The sequence below is a fragment of the Haliaeetus albicilla genome, chromosome Z, assembly GCF_947461875.1.
Source record: "Haliaeetus albicilla chromosome Z, bHalAlb1.1, whole genome shotgun sequence".
Classification (NCBI taxonomy): Eukaryota; Metazoa; Chordata; class Aves; order Accipitriformes; family Accipitridae; genus Haliaeetus; species Haliaeetus albicilla.
The window spans coordinates 39,437,864-39,458,700 of NC_091516.1; the positions used below are offsets into that span (position 1 = coordinate 39,437,864).

Sequence of the window (20,837 nt, forward strand, 5' to 3'; positions counted from 1 at the left end):
CTACTGGCTTCTGAACAGATTTGGAGCTGTAAATCAGCTGTCTCAGCACAGGGTGTATGTGAAAGGGGAGCAAAGTATAGAGACAAGAGCCCCATGTTCAGAATGGTGCGTTCTGGTTCAGAATCGTTCACAAGGATGAGGTATCTCGGCCCCAATAACTTCTGGAAACAGCCCAAATCCTGCAGAAATGCAAAACCCAATTAGTAAACCAGGGTTAATTTTCTGTATTGATCATACAGAACCAGCCTAATGCTGCTCTATTTTATGCACAGCACCTTCCTTACAGAAGTCATTCTCCTTCCCCTTTTCACATATCTTATGTTCACCCTCAGACATATTCTGTTTAAAACAGATAAACATACTCTGTTTAAAACAGAAGAACCAGCTAGCTGTACTGCTCCTTATCAGCTTTCATAGTAGACTCACAGGGTCCTTTCCGCCTTCACCTTATGCTGTAGCAGAAAAAAAAAATCAAAGTAAATGTTTAATAAACACCATGGTATTAATGCTGCATCTTGTCATTTTTCTTTTTATACATTCTGTTCATCTGGGAATATCTTTTTTGTCACTGCAGTATATGCTGTGCACATCACACAATGCTACAAATACAGGACAGAGAACTTTTTTCTCAAAAGGTTACTTAGTCAAAGCAAAAGTTTGCCTTTGGGAATAAAGGCACTGCATTGTATAAACCCTCATTTAAAATGAGCAAGTATGGTATGAAACTCTAAGAAAATATAGGTCTACCATCATAAAGAAATGCCTTCTGAAACTGAGTGCCAAACAGTGACTGTAGAAACATAGAAAAGCTCAAGGATTCAACAGTAAAAAAAATCACCTTCAAGAATAAATTGCAATCTGTGATGCAAATTGCTATCATTTGTGGGCCTTTTGTAGCATCTTTGAAGATTTAAAATTCTGCATTTCCTAGTAGAATAACTGTAATGTGCATTGTTATTATGCTGGGCTAGATGTGTTTTTATGCACATGGTTTCCGTGAGCGGCTGGTGATTTGCAAATTAGGATGGAGGGAGCCCTGATATTTTATAGTGCAAGGTATGAATTTTTAGAATAATCTGAAGCACATCTGAAGAATTTGGTAACTCTTTTATTACTCCTTATAAACAAAGACATTTTTAACTAAATGTGGTCACAAACTTGTAAGGGTTTTTTCTGCTTTTTTCATTGGTTTCATTAAAAGACAACAAAAAGAAAAGTGCAAATGAGTCCAAGCTTATTCCTGACAAACCCACCTTGATCACCTACAATTCTGTACTTCTCTAAAGAATGGCCTATAATGAGAATAAAATTAGGCTATCAAATCAAATCAAAGAACATTTCAGAAGAAACACCTCCTTAGAAACTCTGACTTGCAACTATCTTTTAAATATGCCAGTTTCCTTTTAACATGATATTCAAGCCAGACAATGTTTATTGCAATGCTTTTTTAAAGATCTTTTCTTCTCTTTTTGTCTTTCTTCTTTCCCAATGGGGAGTTGAAAGTGAAGAATCACAGCAAAACTAAAATTTACTTTTCTTGCTATCATTTTTTGTAGCTGTCTTTTATGTAGCACCAAGACAACAGAATGAGATTTTATTCTGGCTTACACATCTTTCTGCAACGCACACTGCTGTGTGGTTTTGGAAATACGTACCATTGTCACCAAAACAGAGGAGATTCTTACTGCAGCATTCAGCTTATGTATTTTTATGGTCTTTTAAAACAACTGAAAAAAAAATTCCCTACTACAGACAGCAGAAACGGAGCGAACACTCCCTCACTTGGAACGCAATATTGTGAAGTACAATTTTAAAATAAGCGAACAGTGGCAAATATGCAGAATTCCTATTTCTCTGTATCCTCAAAACTCCAACATAATTTCTTCAGATAGGTTCAAGGAGCCACAGCCTTTAGCAAGTGAAAGTTGATTTTCCTTGCTCCAGCATGTAAAACAAACTGAAGCTGCCCATAACTTCAACATCATCTTTGACTGACCTTTCTTCCTTTCTAGGTTGTCACATCAAGCACAAGTCTAAATCTTTGTGCCTTCCTTTGCATCCGTCCTTTGACTCTCAGATCTCTCTTGTCTTGTCCTTACTTTCATGGCCTTTATGGCCTATCTCTCATCTATCATTTGTCATCCAGTATCCAAGTATCAACCCCCACATTTACATCACCCGTGACCTTAGCCCCTTTGCTGCATTTTCAGACTATTGTCTTCCTTGTTTCTCCTCAAGTTACCTCTACAGCTTGGCACAGCTCTCCATACCCCAAGCCATAAAACTGCCACGATGTCCTCCTCCATGTCCCTACCTTATAATTCCTCCTTCCTGTGAAGTCTGCATATAGTTGTTGTGGCAAGTGTGCCAAAACCACTACCTGCCAGTCATTTGTCAGCGTTTGCTTCCTTCCTCATCTCCTACATGTTTCTAGCTTTGTGTTATCTCTTTTCTTTTCCTTCAGCCACAGGTTCTCTGGGGCAGAGGCAACTTTCTGTTCTGTATTTTTACTTGCCCAGTCCACAAATCCCCAGCAGGAGCAGCCATGAGGTCCACCAAGGAGCAGGAATGACCATCATCTGCAACTAAAAGTAGACCAACTGTAAAATGCCATATTTAAAAACTATTCCAGTGTTTTGGAGCAGAGGATATAAACAAGAAAACAGTAACATTTCTAGGAGGACCCACAAATGACTTCATTATTAGAGAATAACTACCACTAACAGCCAAGCATAGCCAGTGTAAGTAAAATAGGCCAACATTAAGAAAACTTTGATTTATCCAAAGGTGCAGCCCACTGACAATCTTGTTATCATAAATTGCCCTAAGGCTGTCCAGAGTTTAGCATTTGGAAGAATGACTCTTCCTTCTGTTCCAGAAGCAAGAAACTTGCTTGTCTTAACATAAATATACATTAGTGGAACTAATACTTTAGATATCTAACTGGCAGTAAGTAGAATCTGATGAATCACAGTAAGAATTTCACAACAAAACAGAATAACTTTTTATGAACGCAGCATTTAAATTCATAAGTAAGAGGAGCCACTCGCCTCAACGTTTTTTCTGATGACCTCAGTAAGGAAACACACCCAGAATAAGTCCTCCCTTTTCTCCATCAACAATGGATGCCTATCAAACTTTCAAGTGTTAATAGAAGGGAAATTTAATTCTAATTCATGTGTTACATAGCCTTGTATTTTGCATACCTGAAAATGTGTTTACTGTTTTGCCCAGAGAGTGCCTTAATTACAATATGAAGGCTTGCAAAGACATGGCAAGCACCACACTCCAGATTAAAATTTTGTCAGAAAACTGGATTGATCTCCTTCTTGACTGGAACGAAGGTATTTCACATACCATAACAACAGTCAAATAGCTCATATATTACATTAAGGCATCATGTACCTTTGGTCTATGCAAGAATAAACTTGGATAATACTTTACGGATCTTCAATTACTTTTAGCTGATAAGGACATGAAAAGTCATAGCCATGTAGATGCTACTCTTAATGATCTTCATTTCTGAGTGTGTTTGTGTTCAGAACAACATTCATTGATTCACTAAGCAAAAACCATGACAGAAATATGAATGTTGTCACTAATCTAAATCCACATCATCCTTATCGGAAAGTTCAGACTGTATTCTTGAAACTACTCTCTGCTATTATGATTTGTTTTAGCTGTGGATCTAAACCATTTGTTTCCCTTAGAATATTCCTGCAGGATGGGAAACAGCTAATAACTCTCCCAACTGGAATTTAAAGCAAATAAAAGTAAATTCCCACTGACTCTGAAAGCTATAAATACTCAAAATAAAATACTTATAAATACTCAAAATACTCAAAATTCTACAAGATGCATTAAGTCCCTAGTGACATCAACCTGTTTGTCAGCCTGGATTGCAAGACAGTAAATGTGAAACATGGCAAACAGAAATTTCAGAGATGAGTCGAAAAAGCCAGAAAACAAAGTGAGCTATTCTGGAAAGTAGAATAAAAACATCCTTTAGAAAACCTTCAAAGTCTTATTTAATAAAAATATTCTATTATTTCCATATTTTTTTTTATGCTCTGTTCTAGTCACCTCAAGATGTTATGAAAATATATGCACATACATATCAGAAAAGAAATCTTTTTCCTTTAGAGAATCACTCATAATAATTATAAAATACCAATGCCTTTTAGTAAAAGACCTATTTTACCTACATCCCAGACACAGAAATGAATAGTAGTGGGTTTTTTTCAGAACACACTTTCTATTAAATCTGGATTTTCTTTGAGTCTTCTGCTTCTATCTGATTTCATTTATTATACTGTAGGCTTTTTACCCTGTGGCACATTTTTCATTCTTACTTTTTGTTTTGTGTATAAGAAAGGATTTTTATTCAAAATGCTAAGCTTTAATTGAATTTAGGGATTTTTTTTTTTTCTTTGTAAAAGCCTTTTGATCTGTGAAGTGGAAGAACAATGAAAATGTGTTTTTCAGGTCCTGTAAAAGACTGGAAGTATATGCCTTTCACATGCCATAAATTTCAGAAGACTCTTCAAAGTGCTTTGGACATCAGAACACAAGGTTGGATAATTGCTAAGGAAAACACACACAGATGTCTCTTGGTGTTCATTTTATCTTGCTACTGAGATAAAACCTGTTAAAAATAATCACTACCATATGAAAAGTTACAAAATTATAAGAATCTGACTGTACTCTATAGAATGGACTGTTGTCCATGATCCTGATTTTGCACAGATCTCCTTGTAGGACCATAAATTAGCTTTTTTCCTTTTTTTGCAATGACTTGAAGGTCGTCTTAATTTTTAAATTAGCAACAAATGTTATCCTTCACATCCTTGAAAACCTGCTAAGAGAGCCACTGACAATATGTAAGTGCACCAATATATATGGCAGACTGAAATTAAAACAGTACTAAAAGTACTTCTGCACTGTTACTAGAAACAAAAAATTTAGAGAGATATTATTCAAGGAATCAACTTAGGTAAACACCACAAATATACTGAGTTTACAAAATGGTGAAAAGCAGAAATGAAAAGCTTCTCTGATCCCAAAGATGTTTACAAATCAGTAAAACCATCACCATTTACTACAATGCCTTCCTTCAGTAAATCTCAACATAAGTAAATTTACTAACTCAGTTTTGTAGAATATATGTTTTTGTTTCTGCTTTTGCTTAAGGATTGGAACTGTAATTCAGCAAAATGCTGAAGCATGTCCACAAAATCTGTTAATTTCCCTAGAACATCAAAACCAAAATACTTTATAGCATTCTATTAAACATAAGAATAATATAATTTTAAATACATCGTTGTACTGAACTCTAGAAAAGCACAGTTGCTATGTAGCCCTGGGAATTCTGATACCATCTACCATAGTGACAGTGTAGTGACTCTGCCAACAATGAAGGTGACGGCAACTTCCATTAATACCTGTTTTCCTTATGTGCACCTGATATAACTTGCTGGTGGGTTAGCTTCTCAACCCAAAGATATTCAGCCTTGTTAGAGGAGAAAATAAAGAGTTCAGCCGGCAAAATTGAGGACAAGTCAGTTAGGGGAATTACAGAAGTAATAATTACAGAAGAATTAGGGGTAGTAAAGACTATGGGGAAGACACATGTAATAAGAAATGGTTAAATTTAAGATTGTTTATGACCTGCTGTCACTTTTGCTAACAGGACACATTTGTGCGTGTAGCCATTTGGGAGCAGGGGCAGGGCACAGTTCTGCATTATTTAAATGAGCCATTTCTCTACATTTTGCATAAAAGCAAATAGCTCTCTGTCAGGATACTCTGCAGTTTCACCTGTGTGTTCAGCAGTTTCTCAGTTCTGGGAACCAAGCCTTTCTGATGCAAGCATGTGGTTAAAACCAGAACCTATTTCTACAGCCTGTTGAATGGCTTGGAAAACTTAAGGATGAGCTAGCTCTCTAAGCATATCTTGCAAGCTCTGTTAGTCAAAATGCTTTTGATAAACAAAAAGGAAAGCACAGCCTTGGTCAAAGAAGCTCAACTCAAGATTCACAAGCTGTGCCGTCAGAGTGTACAAGATATTCCCAGGCACCTTGCCTGGTACTCACACCAGACTTGGGGTGCAAGCGTGTCTGTGGAAAACAGTCACATACCCACCTCTGCAGGGTTAATGGAAATTATAAGCTCCACTGAGAAACTGGCAGTGCTTGTAACTCACGTGAGTGTCTCACACAAGCTATGCCAAGGGATCCTGTTTCTGCCATATTCTGCATCTGCCAAGTCCCATGAAGAAAACAGTGAGATTTTCACAGAATTTGCAAACTTTACAAACACCCATGACAGTAAAGGAAATCTGACAGTGGCAGAGCTACTGTACCTTAAAATTTTCCCTAGTAAATGCATTTAAAGGTAAGAAGATGTTTCTCTGATGCCAGCTTTAAACGCTCAGCTTAATGTATTAAGGAAAAAGCCACTCCTTTTCTCATGCTTTATAAAACCCTGGAGGCAAATTACACCTTAGGGCCACTTGTTCTACCCTCATGCCCTCAGACTATAGCCCCAGTGAAACTCTATTAATCACCAATGGAATCAATTTAGAAATTAAAATCCAAACAAATCTCAGATTACTTAAATACAATAAAAATAGAAAATGCCTATTCACATTTCCACAAACAATCCTAACATACTTGTCATAAACCAAAAACATGTCATTCCCTTTTTGCTTTAATACCCAGGCCAGCTGGGGGATCATGAAGGCTATAACCTTTGCAGACAAGTCAGTGTAATATTGATTTTGGCCTTTTGCCTCTGCTCCAGTTTATTCAGAAAGTGTCCTATTGATTTTGAAGGAATTATTTGTGGACTACTAGGCATGAGAAGAAAAACAAAGTGAATGTCCTGATTGCTTAGTGGGGGTCCATGTTAGGCTGCATGTGTATCCACCTTGCACACACATTCAAAACTGACAATGAGGTCCATATATTACGTATTACAGCAAATACTGCTGCAAGAGTGTAAGTGGAAAACAGGCAGAAAACAATCTACAAATGTAAAACCTGGTTTGATCATCTCTACACATCTAGACAGCCAACTATCACTACGTGTAGCAACTTTTACAGAAGACTGGCTTTATACACAACCTGTAGTCAAAAATGCTCTTATACCATGTTACAATCCAATCTGACACATGTCAGTTAAAAATTTTATATAAACAATAATCCAGTTTGGGAGGGAGAGGTTGTGTTGGTTTGTTTGTTTTTCAATAAAAACTATTTGTTTACATTTTTAATTTACAAACATACCTATCTTTACCACTGTGTCCTTTTTTCTAAATTCTGTCCTTGTCCCCAGCCCAGAACTGATTAACTTATACTCCTAAAGCTCACAAACACTTCTTCAAAGGGGTGCTGACAGCACACTGGTTGTGCTGATTCTCTCGCTCCAAGGGATAGGTTCAACACGACTTCTGTCCAGTCATTTGTCATTGACCTGACTACTGTGTTAGGTCAATAAATCTTTATTAGAATAACTTGTTTCGCATGACTGTCATCTCTCCTGCTAGAATAGAAGTGTTCTGCAAATGAGTGATCTCTCAATCCAAGTAGCATTTCTTTTCAGATATATGTATGTTATCATCAACTCCTTCATCAACTCCCATTGAAATTCACTGCAAGCAAACACTGCCTAATACAGTATATTTCCTTTAACTAAAAAGAAAATGTCTGAAGAAAAAAATATGTCTCACATGGGAAAGGTTCCCCAAAGACATTTTATTTAATTAGCCAAATTCTGAGACCACCACTCAGGTTTTACTCACAGAAGAATACATCCAATCCTATTTTTCTCTCAGGTGGGATGTAAGGTTTCAGAAAGGCAGAGGATGTGATGTAGAGGAGAGTTATAGGCTGGGCTAGAACTGAGCACTGAAAGAGGACAGCCTCAGTAGTTCAGTCAAATCTTTATCCCTCTTCTCCCTAAACTGAAAGCAGCCACTGACCTAGGCTATTAGGAATTGGATAAGACTCATCACAAAAAGGAAGTAACGGTTGCTACAAAAGAAAATGGGAGTCTCCTCCAAAGTTTAGTCCCCAGAAAGGTCATTAGGCCATAACACACAGCAGTATGCAAAGATAGGGGAGGAAGCTTGCTGATTCAGCTTCTACTGCATAATGCACGAATTTAGCCCATGCAATCACTGTCATTTTTTGAGACAACATTACAGCATTTAGGAAGCACTTGTCTGCAAATACCACCCAGAAAGCCACTGTCACATAGAAGCAGTGGCATACAGTTTGAAAATTTATTTTAAATGCATTGGGCAAATACAACTGAGAAACTACAGATAAAATTGAGCTGGGGGTTGGCAGATGGACAGATACTGCAATAGGACTAACTCTGTTCTCAGATACTTACAGATTAAATTCCTTTGTAAGGAGAATAATCAATCCTAATACAGAAAGGATTGAAAAAGTTGGGAAGAAAAAGTTTAGTTCTGCAGTTTTAAAAAAGTTTAGTGCTTAGGTAGAACATTTGCTTCTGACATTATTTTTGTTCATGAAGATGAACAGATTACTAAATCTGGAACCATGCCTGATATCTTGCACTTTGAGAATAATCTCTCCCTTTCTGTCACAGTATTTTATTGGGTCATCAGTAACTATTAAATGCCTGAGTGTCTGTCTTTCAAAAATACTGGCCTGCCATGTAATCATTGTTCCTTCTCCATTATTCAGTTAAACAGTTACAGAGTTAAAATGTTTATATGATAGACATTATTATAGTATGGCAATTTGCCTGTATTCTTCTTGAATGAATAATTTGCCATATCAACATTATTATTATTGAGAAAAAGCACCTCTTTATTTTATCACATTGTACCTTTTGTTACTAAAACTAGTCATTGGGGATCATGCAGAAAATACAGTGAAAGGCAAAATATGAAAATCTCCTACGCAGGGCAAGCAACAATAAAACTCAGTGCCAGAGAGCCAAAACTACTTACTGTCTCTCCAACACTATCCACTGCTCTTCAATTCTATTTGATCTGTGCTGTAGCCCTCAGACACACAGATAACGAAATCATGCACAGCTAGCAACAAACAGCACCACTGAAACTCAGAAAGACAATCTGGTGAAAGCAACACCTTTTCAAGTCTGTCCACACAGAAACAGATCAATTCCAAAACAAATGTCCCTGTAGCATATGCACAAAAATATCCTCTTCCTCAGCCTACCCCTCTTCTCCTAGGACTACATTAGCAATCCGAAATAAATTTCAGCAGTTCCAGTTAGCTCTAATGTCACGCAGAAGCCTTTAGAAGATCACCAATCTCTCCAGAGATCACACTGTTCAAAGGTACATGAACAAAGGCTCTTTCAGCTTTAGCCTGTTGTGTACGCACACCAGAAAGTATTTTTACTATTGAGGCTGCTGTGACAAGCAATCAAAGGCAACCAACTGAGGAAGAAGCAGAGGAAAAGAGCTGCACATGTATTCAAAATGAATTATACCAGACAGGTAAGGGAAATGGAATCTAGAAAATCCTGTGAGAGGAAGGATTATTTCCAAAGACAGATTTAGAGGCTCCTTTCTCATCTGAAGTGCCCTTTCAGCAAGTTTTGAACTTGGAAATCTCAATAAATAACAGTATCTCCCCATTCTAAGTGTCTAGTGATACATGTTTCTTCTGCACCTTTGATTAGTTACAGAAGAGCTTGATACATAAGGCTTTCAGAAAGAAGGATCACATTTTTTGACAACTTCTTTTGACAATTCAGCACACTAGATTAAGATCAGTATTACAGTAACATTGCATGGCTAACTCAGTTTTATGCCTTATGAAAAACTTGGTGTTTCTTTAGAGCTGTTTATGAAAAAAATCACACCTAAGTATATACAAAGACTATACAACAAATGTAATAATTTTTAAATGGTTAAGTTCTTCCTCATGTAATTTATTATTAATTGGTTTTGTTCACTCTCTCTCTCAAATTTTACAAAATACTCTGCCTAAACAACAGATCAGTTCCAGATGAAGACTCATTACAGCACCTTGTTTGCAAAAAAAGAACATTTCCCTAGCTCTGTTAAGGAATGAGGGTGAAAATACCATATTATTTTTGTCCTGCTGATGACCTAGGTTTTTCACAGTTGTTATTTTTATAGGAATCCCATACTAAGTAAACTAGCAGCATAATACCTTTGCAAGACATCAAGCTCTGATTTATGAATTAGAACTTTATATGGTCTGTGAAATTTAAATTATAAATAGTTGTTGTTGACTGAAATATGTTCATTTCAAGTGAACAGCCACTAGCAGTGACCCACTTTGAACTTGAATGTAACAAAGTATATGGTTGTAATGTTAGCCCAAACATTACATTTCCAAAGACCTTAAAAAGGGGAACAGAAAGATGGAATAAATAGCAAATTATAACAAAAAAAAAAAAAAAAAATCAAGAATTACGCTGAGAAGCTCTATTTCAGGCAAAGAGAAGAAAAAATAACAATTCATGTTCTGCACAAACAATTACCTTTGACAGAGGAAGGGATAGCACACAAACACATCAGCCCTGCCACTGAGGGGTTTCTGCCATCTGTCCAGACCTTACTGCCTTATTGCAGCCTACAGTGCTTGGTTTTACACTCAGAGTCTAGAAAACAGCAGTGAATAAAAAGGTCACGAACTGATACTATTTTACTTCTTCACTCTGTGTTTTTGACATTTTGCTATGTTCTTTCATCAGGCGTGTGATGGCCTCGATCTCTGTAATTTCTTTATTAAGCGTGACCACCTGCTCACTGGGTTGCATGTGACTGCACCCACACGCCAAGCAGAAAAGGTGCCAATCTGCCCCTGTCTCCTGCTGTATGAGTCCTCGATACTCTGCTCTTGCTCCCCTCATCTCCTGCACACACTCTCATGGCAGAAGGGAAGGAGAAGGAAGTTGGGGAAGTATGACTAGTAAGTGAGAGTAAAATGGAAGGAGAGTGAGCAGACAGGAAGCAACTAAAAATGGAAGAGGGGAACACAGTAAGGGGAAAAAAGGACAAGTTAGTGGCAGAGTGAAAAAGGAGGATAGGGGTGTAAGGAAGGCTTGCTCATAGCTTTTAAACGTTACCTGGCACCATCATTCTTTACAAATTAGGAAAAAAAAAATTAAATATTTTCTTATGGTTAAAATAGAATTTTATCTATTATACAGATACCAAGTTCTGTATCATCTGCATGTTTCTGAGCACAAAATAGCTCACGACATTTAGCCCTGCTAAAGGACAACATTGCAAGTAAATGAAGAAAAATCAGGTCACACAGAGTAACCTGATAACTCAGAACAGTCCCCTGACCAGAAGGCAGGAGTCCAAGCACAGAATCGATAATAATCTGCCCAAAAGAGAGGACAAGACCACAGAAAGAGCATGAGACAGGCAGAAGCAGGTGAAAACTCACCACTGGAGCAGTTGGGTCCTCCCCAGCCAGGCTCACACTGACAGGTGTTCGGAGCAATACAACGACCGTGGACACATTTATCAGCACAATGAGCTGTCAGAGAAGGAAATAAAAAAAGAATTAAAGAAGAACTCTTAGCACTAGGAAAAATATTCTAAACTTATTCCTAATCCAGATCTTCCATGTCTCAAATATCTTTTAAAAGCAAAATAAACATTAATGTGTTAAAGTTTGATGGCATCTCTTCAAATAAACTTTCTTACTTCACTCTCTTCTATTTCTCCTAAGTTTGAAGGCTCCAACTAAAACCACGTTGGTGCTACTCAAATACTTTTGCATTTAACAAAGAGAAAATTATCCACATTTAATGAAAAAAGAGTCATAGTATGATATAGATTGGAAACCCATCTGAATATGGTCCTGGGGAAAAGGCTCTAGGTGGCCCTGCCTGAGCAGGGAAGTTGGACAAAATGACTTCCACAGGTCCCTTCGAACCTCAACCATTCTGTGATTCTCTGAAGCAAACTCTCACACCAAGAAAAAGGGGGAACTTCTGCACACATAAAAAAGGGAGTTATCTTGCAACAGCATGGATAAAATATGATTTGCAACACATTATTTTAATAATGATTTTTCTGAATAGTTGCACAGTTCAAATGAAGCACAACAAAACAGTGATGATTAAGGTAAGGCATGAGAAGTAAACCCTATGGTTCACTGCAACCTTTATTCTAAGTGCTAAGCAGAGCTGCTTGAAATTTTTCTTTACTTTTTTTTAATTTTATGATTTGCAAGCATGTGTTTCTACAGTTAGGGCTTACTTTGAAATAGAGCTTTTATTTGAAATTTTTAAGAAAAACTTGAAATGGCTTCAATACCAAGCACATCAATGTAACTGACTTACTTAGAACACAATACACTGAAGAGGAAGAATCTGCAACCAGCAACAGTTTGCTGGCATCATATTCATCACGAAATACCCTTAACTTTCCAAAATATATATACTGTAATACTTTTCTTCTGGTTTGAACAACAATAGAACTTAAAAAATGTGCACAGGATGAGAATTTTCTTTGTACCAACATTTCCAGAGAAACCATGACAGGAATCTGATAGGTATACCAATGAATACAAGGTGACTGATGGGAAAAAGACAAAGTTGGTGTTTACAAAAAGTTTAATGGGACTACAGGTGAATCATCTCAGTTCTGAATGGATTTAAAATGCTCTACAATAATTAGGAAAAAATACTTGAAAAATGTCCTGTCTTTTTCCTAATTAAACACAATGAAGCACATTGGTCATCTTTATATTTTGTGTGGCCAAGAAAAGGGAAAGCCACACAGAGATCAATCATATCTATTGCTAAAATCTTTCGTTATCTGGGATCACAGCCATTAATTGCATATTTTAACAGCCTTTAATTTTCATTCTCAAATTTATTTCTAATAAGCTACTTTTCAGATGTGCATTAAAATGATCTTCATTAGAAATCAACAGGGAGAATATGAATTTTTAAATTTTAGATGATACAAGATACTAATTCAAAGCTATTTCATTGTTCTCTATTTATTTATTATGAATAGAATGGCTTTAAATAATACATGACAATTTTCCATTAGTCTTATAGCTAGATATGAATTACTTGTACCTTTGAAGATCCTTGCCTAGTAAGTGCTACCTTGGGCACTGAAGCTCTCCCTAAACCAAATGTGTGGAAAATCTTACCAGTATGCCACAGGACAACAGATGGTAGCTGTACACATACACGTCTCTGCACGTGCACATGTATGAATAACTTAGTGAATACCAACAAACTCAACCCAAATTCCCAAGCACTAGGGCTAAATTCAATAAAGTGACATTCAATCGCATACTCTGTGAGACAGATGCAAAAAATTACAAAACTGAAAACGTTGTAAGAAACTGCATGCAGCGAGAGGTACAGAAGAAGCTCTTTGAACATCCCCTTGCACTGCCCCTCACAACATGCTGAGCACATAGGTCCTTCCCACAACCCCTATGTAACAGCACACGCTATGGTGCTGTGCAAATAATAATCAATTACTTCCAATAATAAAATAGACTTGTCTTAGAACAAATGTACAACAGAAGAAACTTCGGGTCGGAGTGTTTACAATGCAGTCATCTCGCAAATTAGAGCTGTATTCTTTTCTTAGCCACAATAGCGTAAATCAACAGCAGCTTCTCTTCAGCCACTGAAGTGGTGTTTCAGTTTTCCAGTAGTAGAACATAAATCAAACACAAGTCTTCAAAATGGGCTACCACTACTGAGTCTCTATAGAAGTTATCTATAGGTAACAATGTCGGGGCGTTTGACAGCCAGAACTCTGCTGACTCTAATGAAAAAGAAATATGAGATAAGGACCACTGAAGGAAGTTGTGTAACAGAAATATTGTTGCTTCCAAATAAATTCAATGAAGATCAGTTAAAATTATATATATATATATGGCATACAAATACACAAATTTCTTTCTCAAAGAAGGGATACATGTAATTTTTTAGTTTGAACAAAATAAACTAAAGCCAAGGATGTTTCAAAAAATGTTCAAGATATACAAAAGAATTAAAGATATCCAGTATTTCCTTTTTTTTTTTAAAGTTTCTTAATGCCCCAAAATATATCTGATCAAAGAATGATTTCTTTCTACACTCTGGATATACATAAAAACCCATTTTGTAACCAAAAGAAATTATTCTCTAGACACCTGATGGGCTAACTGACTCCTGGCAACTGAATCCTAGTTAACATCCCTAAGAGACAGCATCTGTAAAAAAATTTTGCACTGATCATGGGGATAAGAGAACCAAAATTTACTACATGACCTACAAAAAAGTGTAAGGTGAGGACAACATGAAAAGCACTGGAACAAGCTGAAAAGACATGAATGACATCAGGGACCGAGAAACTGTTTTCTCTTGGTTTTCTATGGAATTGGTGGACATGATATAAGAAAATAACTATGTGCAAAAGCAGGTGAAAAACTTAACATTAAGTCTTTTTGATACTGAGCAGTGTAAAGAAGCACCAAAAATTCAGTGGCAGCAGTAAATTGCACAAGTCATATCTTCTCCTTTTTTAAGGGAAAAATCAATTATCATATGAAAAGCCATCTGAGCTTACTCTTGCCTATTTCCTTTTACACCTTATTTCCCTTTTTCTTCTGTGTCTTACTGTTTCCTTCAAAATCTTCTCTAAAATCTTGCCTTGTCCAACTTACAGGTCTATTTCAGCAGCTCATATTCTTTCATTTTCTTAAAAAACAAAAGGTAGATTTGCTTTGTACTACAGAGTATCAGCCGGCTTCAAGTATCTATAAGATTATCTGCTGCTGCATGTGCAGTTCCATGCAGCAGCCCTTTCCACACCACTGGAGGACCTGCCCCGTCCCCTGGATGCAAGCCCACCAGGCTGCTTGAGCTTCATTCCCAACTCAGTTGCAGGCACTGGTACTCCTGTAACCAGTTAAATGAACATGCCCTGCTGAGGAAGCTCAGCAAAGTGAATCAATGTGAAAAGACATCTGTAATCCACCCAGGCCATCGATACCCACTATTACAAGCAAGCTGAAATCGATGTGAGGCAAGGGCTTGGCCAACATGCTCATAGACATGCCTCAGCACCACAGCTTCATACCAGGGGGATTAAGCCAGTCATGCTAGAGGCATAGAACGTATAATACAATTTTAGGTCAAGTTACCACTTTCCAACACTGATCATGTGTCTTGCACTGATATCAATGAAGAGAGGGAGACGGTGCTCCAGCTCAAGAGAAGATTGCAACTCAAATGCCTACCTGTAGGCTGATGGGCTCCGGCATAACCCCTGCAGTGCAAATGCAGATTGCTCCTCCATTGCTATACCTACTTAAAGTATTACAGCTGAGTGGAGTAACTCCTGTGCCTCATATGAATTCCACTTCCGAACTAGAGTATATATGAAGAGTGGAACATTGTAAGACTTGAAACTTCTGAATGGCATTTTATGAATCTGCCCACGGTGATTAAGAAAGTGACATGAAGTTATTTCATTATAAGTTGCCATACACGACATTTAGACAGCTGTGCATTGCATTATCTGATGTTAAAAGAAGATACAGAAGAATTTCCAGTAACAAAAGTTGAAAAAAGATATTTTTATCTTCAATGAAAGTTTATGCGTGCATTTTAGGATCTGTTGCTTTTTCATTTTGAAAAGCCAGACATAAATAAATTAACATAAGCAAAGATTGACATATTTTGGCTGTAATTATGCACATTAGTAAATGACCAGGAGAATGAACTATGGTTCCACAATTAGACTTCCACCTTTTAAACAAATTAATCACATCATCAAATGAGCAAATACGTGAAATCATACTTGATTTAATGAGATTTCATACCTGAAATCTATTAAACAAAATTCCTATCAACTTTACAGAGAATTTGTATTAGGAAGACTAGAGCAATGTCTGAACTGGGCCTGCTTTTGGATTCTAAGTAGATCTCCATATTATTTCTTTCAGATAAATGACTTCCGACAAAAGAAGTCATACTACATGCCTGACTGTGCTTCATGTTTAGCATTTCTACTAATACCACTCTATCCTGATTTGGTTACCTGAACATATTCTTTGATTAATGCTTTTTTCCTATGCTTGATGACCAGTTCCTATTAAAGGGAGTGATCCAGCTATGCATTAAGATAGATGATTTATTTTATATTTCAGGTCTAGCGGAAATTCAACAGGCACATTTCTCCTTTGATGTTCTTAGAAATGCTACACTGTCAGAAACTGTATATGAAGTCAATGCCCAAGCTACCAAAATGCTACTAGGATCATTCTCCCTTCTGCATGTGTGTCAATCTACAAGAAATCCACCAGAAAAGGTCTTAGTCTTTGAATTCTTTAATTTCAGAAACATGCTAAAAATTGAATGGACTTTGTAAAAGTAAAAACAACAACAACAACAAAAAACAAACCCACAGAAGACTGCACTTTTTGTAAAAACTTCTCAGTCTGTAGCTTAGCCTAGCATCCATATGCCAAATCTTCTAGGGATTGCCACTGATATTAGGAGATAAGTGACAGTAAATTATTTGGAATAAATAAGAGACTAAGTCAATCTCTCAACCTGGTATGGGCTTTCTAAGGCCAGGAGTAAGTTCCTTTATAGAAATTAACAGAATGATTCTATCTTTGTATCTGCATATAAACTGCATTCAGATCACTTCAGGAAGTCCATCAGATCTAAACGTTAATAACATGCACTGTAATTTTTAAGAGCAAAAATAAATAATCACCTGAGCTCCAGTTAGCCTATTCTTCTGCAGAGATACTGGCAATAGGGAAGTCAGAAGTCAGAAATTTGCACATTATTCATATCCTTTATAAACACGACTTATATGAGGAGAGTACACACCAGGATAATACTGGAAGTACTAACAGATATATGTATGCTTATAAAAGTCCAAGTACTGACCCCACATAATGTTGGAATTAAAATTAAGATATAATTTTTTTTACCCACCCATTTGAAGACAAATCCAAATGGCACAACTAATAAAACACAGGATAATTTTTCTATTCAGCATGACTGAATGCTGCTTGCCATAATAAACACAATCTGCAAGAGAATATATCTATACTGGCCAAAAGTTACACCAAAAAAAAGTGTCTATTATAATATTTATTAACATCATGTAAAACTTCCCCAAGAAGTTCCCTGAAAAGCTTCTAAGGGCTGCAGTTGGAGACTGACTTCTGATGCCACTTTGTCACTTACTTATAGTGATGAAAATGCAGAATCATTTCACCAAACTCAGAAACATTGAAAGACAGGTATCTGAGTTGCTTAACAGACTTTTTTTTTAAGCTTATGGGTGGCTGTAGTGGGGTGGTCTTTTCCATAAAACTCTTAACAGATATCTACTTCTAGTGTGACTGTCTTCTTATCAATGGCATTAGTCAAACAAAGAGGATGCTAAAATTCTGTATCAGAGTTTGAACAATTTAGAGTACAACAGTTATTTTTAATTTAGAGAAGAATAAACAAAACAAAAATTTCCATATGTGTGATAAAAAAGGCCTGGTTATATATTTTCCATATATATATATTCCACACATATGTATATCTATATACACATATACACTGAATCCAAAGACAAAACACAAAAGGAATTTTCATGAAAAAGTGAAAACACAAGTTTCACCTATTGAAAGTTTTCAGGAAGAAGTATGGAACTTAGAGTCACAATTCCACAGAAATCTTATATCCTAAAATGAACTCAAATTAATCTGTTCAGACTGGACTCCAAAAGACTCATAAAACCCCCACTTAAATTTCAGCCAGTGCTTTTCGCTGGCTATTGGTCATTCTCTTCCTTTGCGAATACAAAATTTACAGACTTCAGCAACACGAGGCTGGCACATTCTTGCAATTCTTTATGCAGTGATAAATAATTCTCTTCCCATTATAGGCAGTGAAGTGGCATTACCACTGGTAAGTACTACCTCTAAGGGAACAGGGACTGGTGAGTATTCACGCTGTAGATTCCTAATTATTATTTTAAAAAGGAAGTCACAAGATTTCAATTCATCACTGTATGCGTTGAAGTGTTGAGTCATATAAAAATCATCTACCAGTAGAATTTTCTAATTGAGCTTTCTAAATTGCAAAGTCAAATAAAGGAACAAACAAACAAATAAACATCAACAGTACCACAAATATTTTAGCCTTTTAGAAGCATCCTACATCCTCCACTAAGTAAAAAATAATACACACTGCATGGAAAATAAAATTACCCTAACGGAAATGCTGTGCACATTGTGGAGCAAGAATAGAATAAAAGAAGATATCTGCAACACTTCAAATGGCTTTGATTCTCTTCTATCTTTGCATATAATAAAGGGGGGAGGTGCATGTGTGTTCTTCAATGTGGTCGCCATTTTCTTGCAGATTTTGTGTTGGCTTTCTGCCAGTGATATATCTCCTATGATGACATAGGAGAAGAGTCCTCCTCACATCACTATCTCTTACCATTTGTTCTCAACTGACAGCATCACACTTGCTTTCCAAGTTAAACTGGACAACTATTATTATCACAGTGTATGCAGGCATCATCTACTCTAGTATATACAAGTTCTCTACGAAGAAAGCTGGTTGAAACAATGGAAAGCATGAAATGTTTGCCACCTTCTATTAACAACTGAGCTCCTCCTTTGCCCTGAATCCTCAGCTCTAGTTGAAGATCAAGAGGACTGAAGGTATCTCAGTGCCTTCCAAGGTCAACCATTACAGAAGCAAATAAATGCAAAGTTAGTTCCACTGAAGGATCGTTATTTTTACATAATTTGAAGTCTGAGGCATTCCAAAATTTCTTCGAAAGTCAGAGCAGATATGCCCTGAATATCAGCATCTGGCATCTTTTTATGTAATAACAGCAAAAAATTACTACATCCAATGTGATCTGAATTTACTAGGTTTTGAGTATTACTATGTTAATATAGAATGAATTTACTACATATACTATAGCTATGTAAAAGCTGTAGTCACATAAGAGACTCATCATCACACTTCTCGTGATCAGTCAAACTGTTATATTCTTCAAAAAGTACACTACTTAATTAAAAAAATTAATCTTTAGTTCGTTTAATTATACAGCATTCATATGTGCTGTATAATTCACATACAGCATTCATATATGCTGTATAATAACCAAATGTAGTTAGAAATTGGTTCATATAAGTCTAATACATACATGTTAAAAACAAAAAGGTTAAAAAAATTGCCAACCTGATCTCAGATAGATCCATTTTTTTAAAAAGTTGATTTTTAAAAATATCATTTTGACCTTGCTTTTCCCTGTGCGGAAATCACTTTAAATCAAAGATCTTACTGCTGCATTTTCAAATTCCAGGAAGTTCCGTAAAACAAAAATACATATGAGGATAGTATGATGTGTTATGACATTCGCAGGTCATGATCTTCCAGGGATACAAATAAATCCTGTCAGTCACTTCCAGCCTGCACCTCACAACAAACAGAAAGGCACAAATTAAGAAACTACTTTGCATTTTTATTAAATAATTAAATTTAATGTACATACTGATATTGATCTTCAGACTCTTGTTTATCGGTAAAGACCAAAGACTTATCCACCGCACTGCCAATTCCTAAACTGGGTTGCGAAATCCAGTGGCAGTGACAAGTCTCTTACGCATTATTTCACAGAACTTTTTCCTGGACAAGCTTCTCCATACCTTGAGTGCTATGTTTCACCACTGCCATTACAGCTGTCAGGCAGACAATAAAACAATGAATGTATCTCCATTTTTCTCATTCTCAGCTGAGGAAAAAACGCCAGGTAAAGCAGGGTTAGGCTGAAAACATGCTGTTACATGAGCCAGCTTTTTGCACGTGCCTAGGTCCAGGTCCTGCTCCAGGGTGGTGGGAGCGTGCCAGCAGGCTCCCCATGCAGACCAGCAGACTCAGGGTTTGACTCAGGGACATGACGCAGAGCTTCACGCAAGAGGAGCCAAAGCAGCTGCCAAAACAGCTCACACACTGTGGCCTTCCCAGTAAGCTGGGCTTTTCATTTTTTTCTCTTGGGAAGGCTTGCCAATCGGTTGCCTGTTCAGAAACTGGGCAGCAAGCCCAAGAGCAGTCCCAGCAGGCCAGAGGCTTCAGGCCTCGCCAGTCTGCTCTTACAGGGCCCCACATTTCCAGAAAAAATTCAGCTATACTGCCTCAGTCCTTCTGACATTCTTCATTAAGGTTCTGAAGGTTTTTTAAGTCTCATTATTAGAGGAGCTGAAGAAAAAACAAGGAATGGATATAGCTGTTTTCCACTATAATGTATGCCCTTTCTGTTTCCTAAATTTAATAAAAGTATACGCACAGGTCAGCATCACAAATGATGTTACAGACAAAAGAGTGCCCCTGATGAGTCCAGTTTTTCAAGGAGATGAAAAGATGAAGAGATTCAGTTCCCTGATTTCTGGAAAACTTACTGTTGTAGCCCGTGCTGCCCAAGTGCCTTCACAGGGACAAATAATTTGAAAAACTATTGAATTAGTTTCATTTTTAGCCCTACACATTTGCCCATCTCCAAGGATACGCCATCCTTCACAGTCGCAAGGATACGCTTACCTATCACAAGTTCCCTGCTGTCAGTCCTGCCGACAGGAGCATCTAGCTACCCAACCAGCTATATGACTTTGAACAACCCTGTGTTAAACTCCTAACCACATGCTTCCAGGGCTCTGGATTAACACCTCCTCTATTTTTATTCTGCCTTTCTACTATGCTCTTGAATGAACACCATTTTAAGAATCAGACCTTCCTAGGTCTGCACAAGGCCGAACAAGAGAGAGAGAGAGCTGAGCCAAGGCCACCAC

The 20,837-nt window shown here is 37.0% G+C and overlaps 1 protein-coding gene across 4 annotated transcripts in view; it reads right to left on the reverse strand.

Annotated features, from left to right (window-relative positions):
* The window catches only part of MEGF10 (multiple EGF like domains 10), a 112,042-nt gene that overhangs the window by 59,252 nt on the left and 31,953 nt on the right, over positions 1-20,837 (reverse strand). For all 4 annotated transcript variants that reach the window (XM_069777303.1, XM_069777302.1, XM_069777301.1 and 1 more), the window contains one exon: positions 11,436-11,528. In XM_069777303.1, coding sequence (XP_069633404.1) covers positions 11,436-11,528 — 93 coding nt within the window. The remainder of the gene's footprint in view (positions 1-11,435; positions 11,529-20,837) is intronic.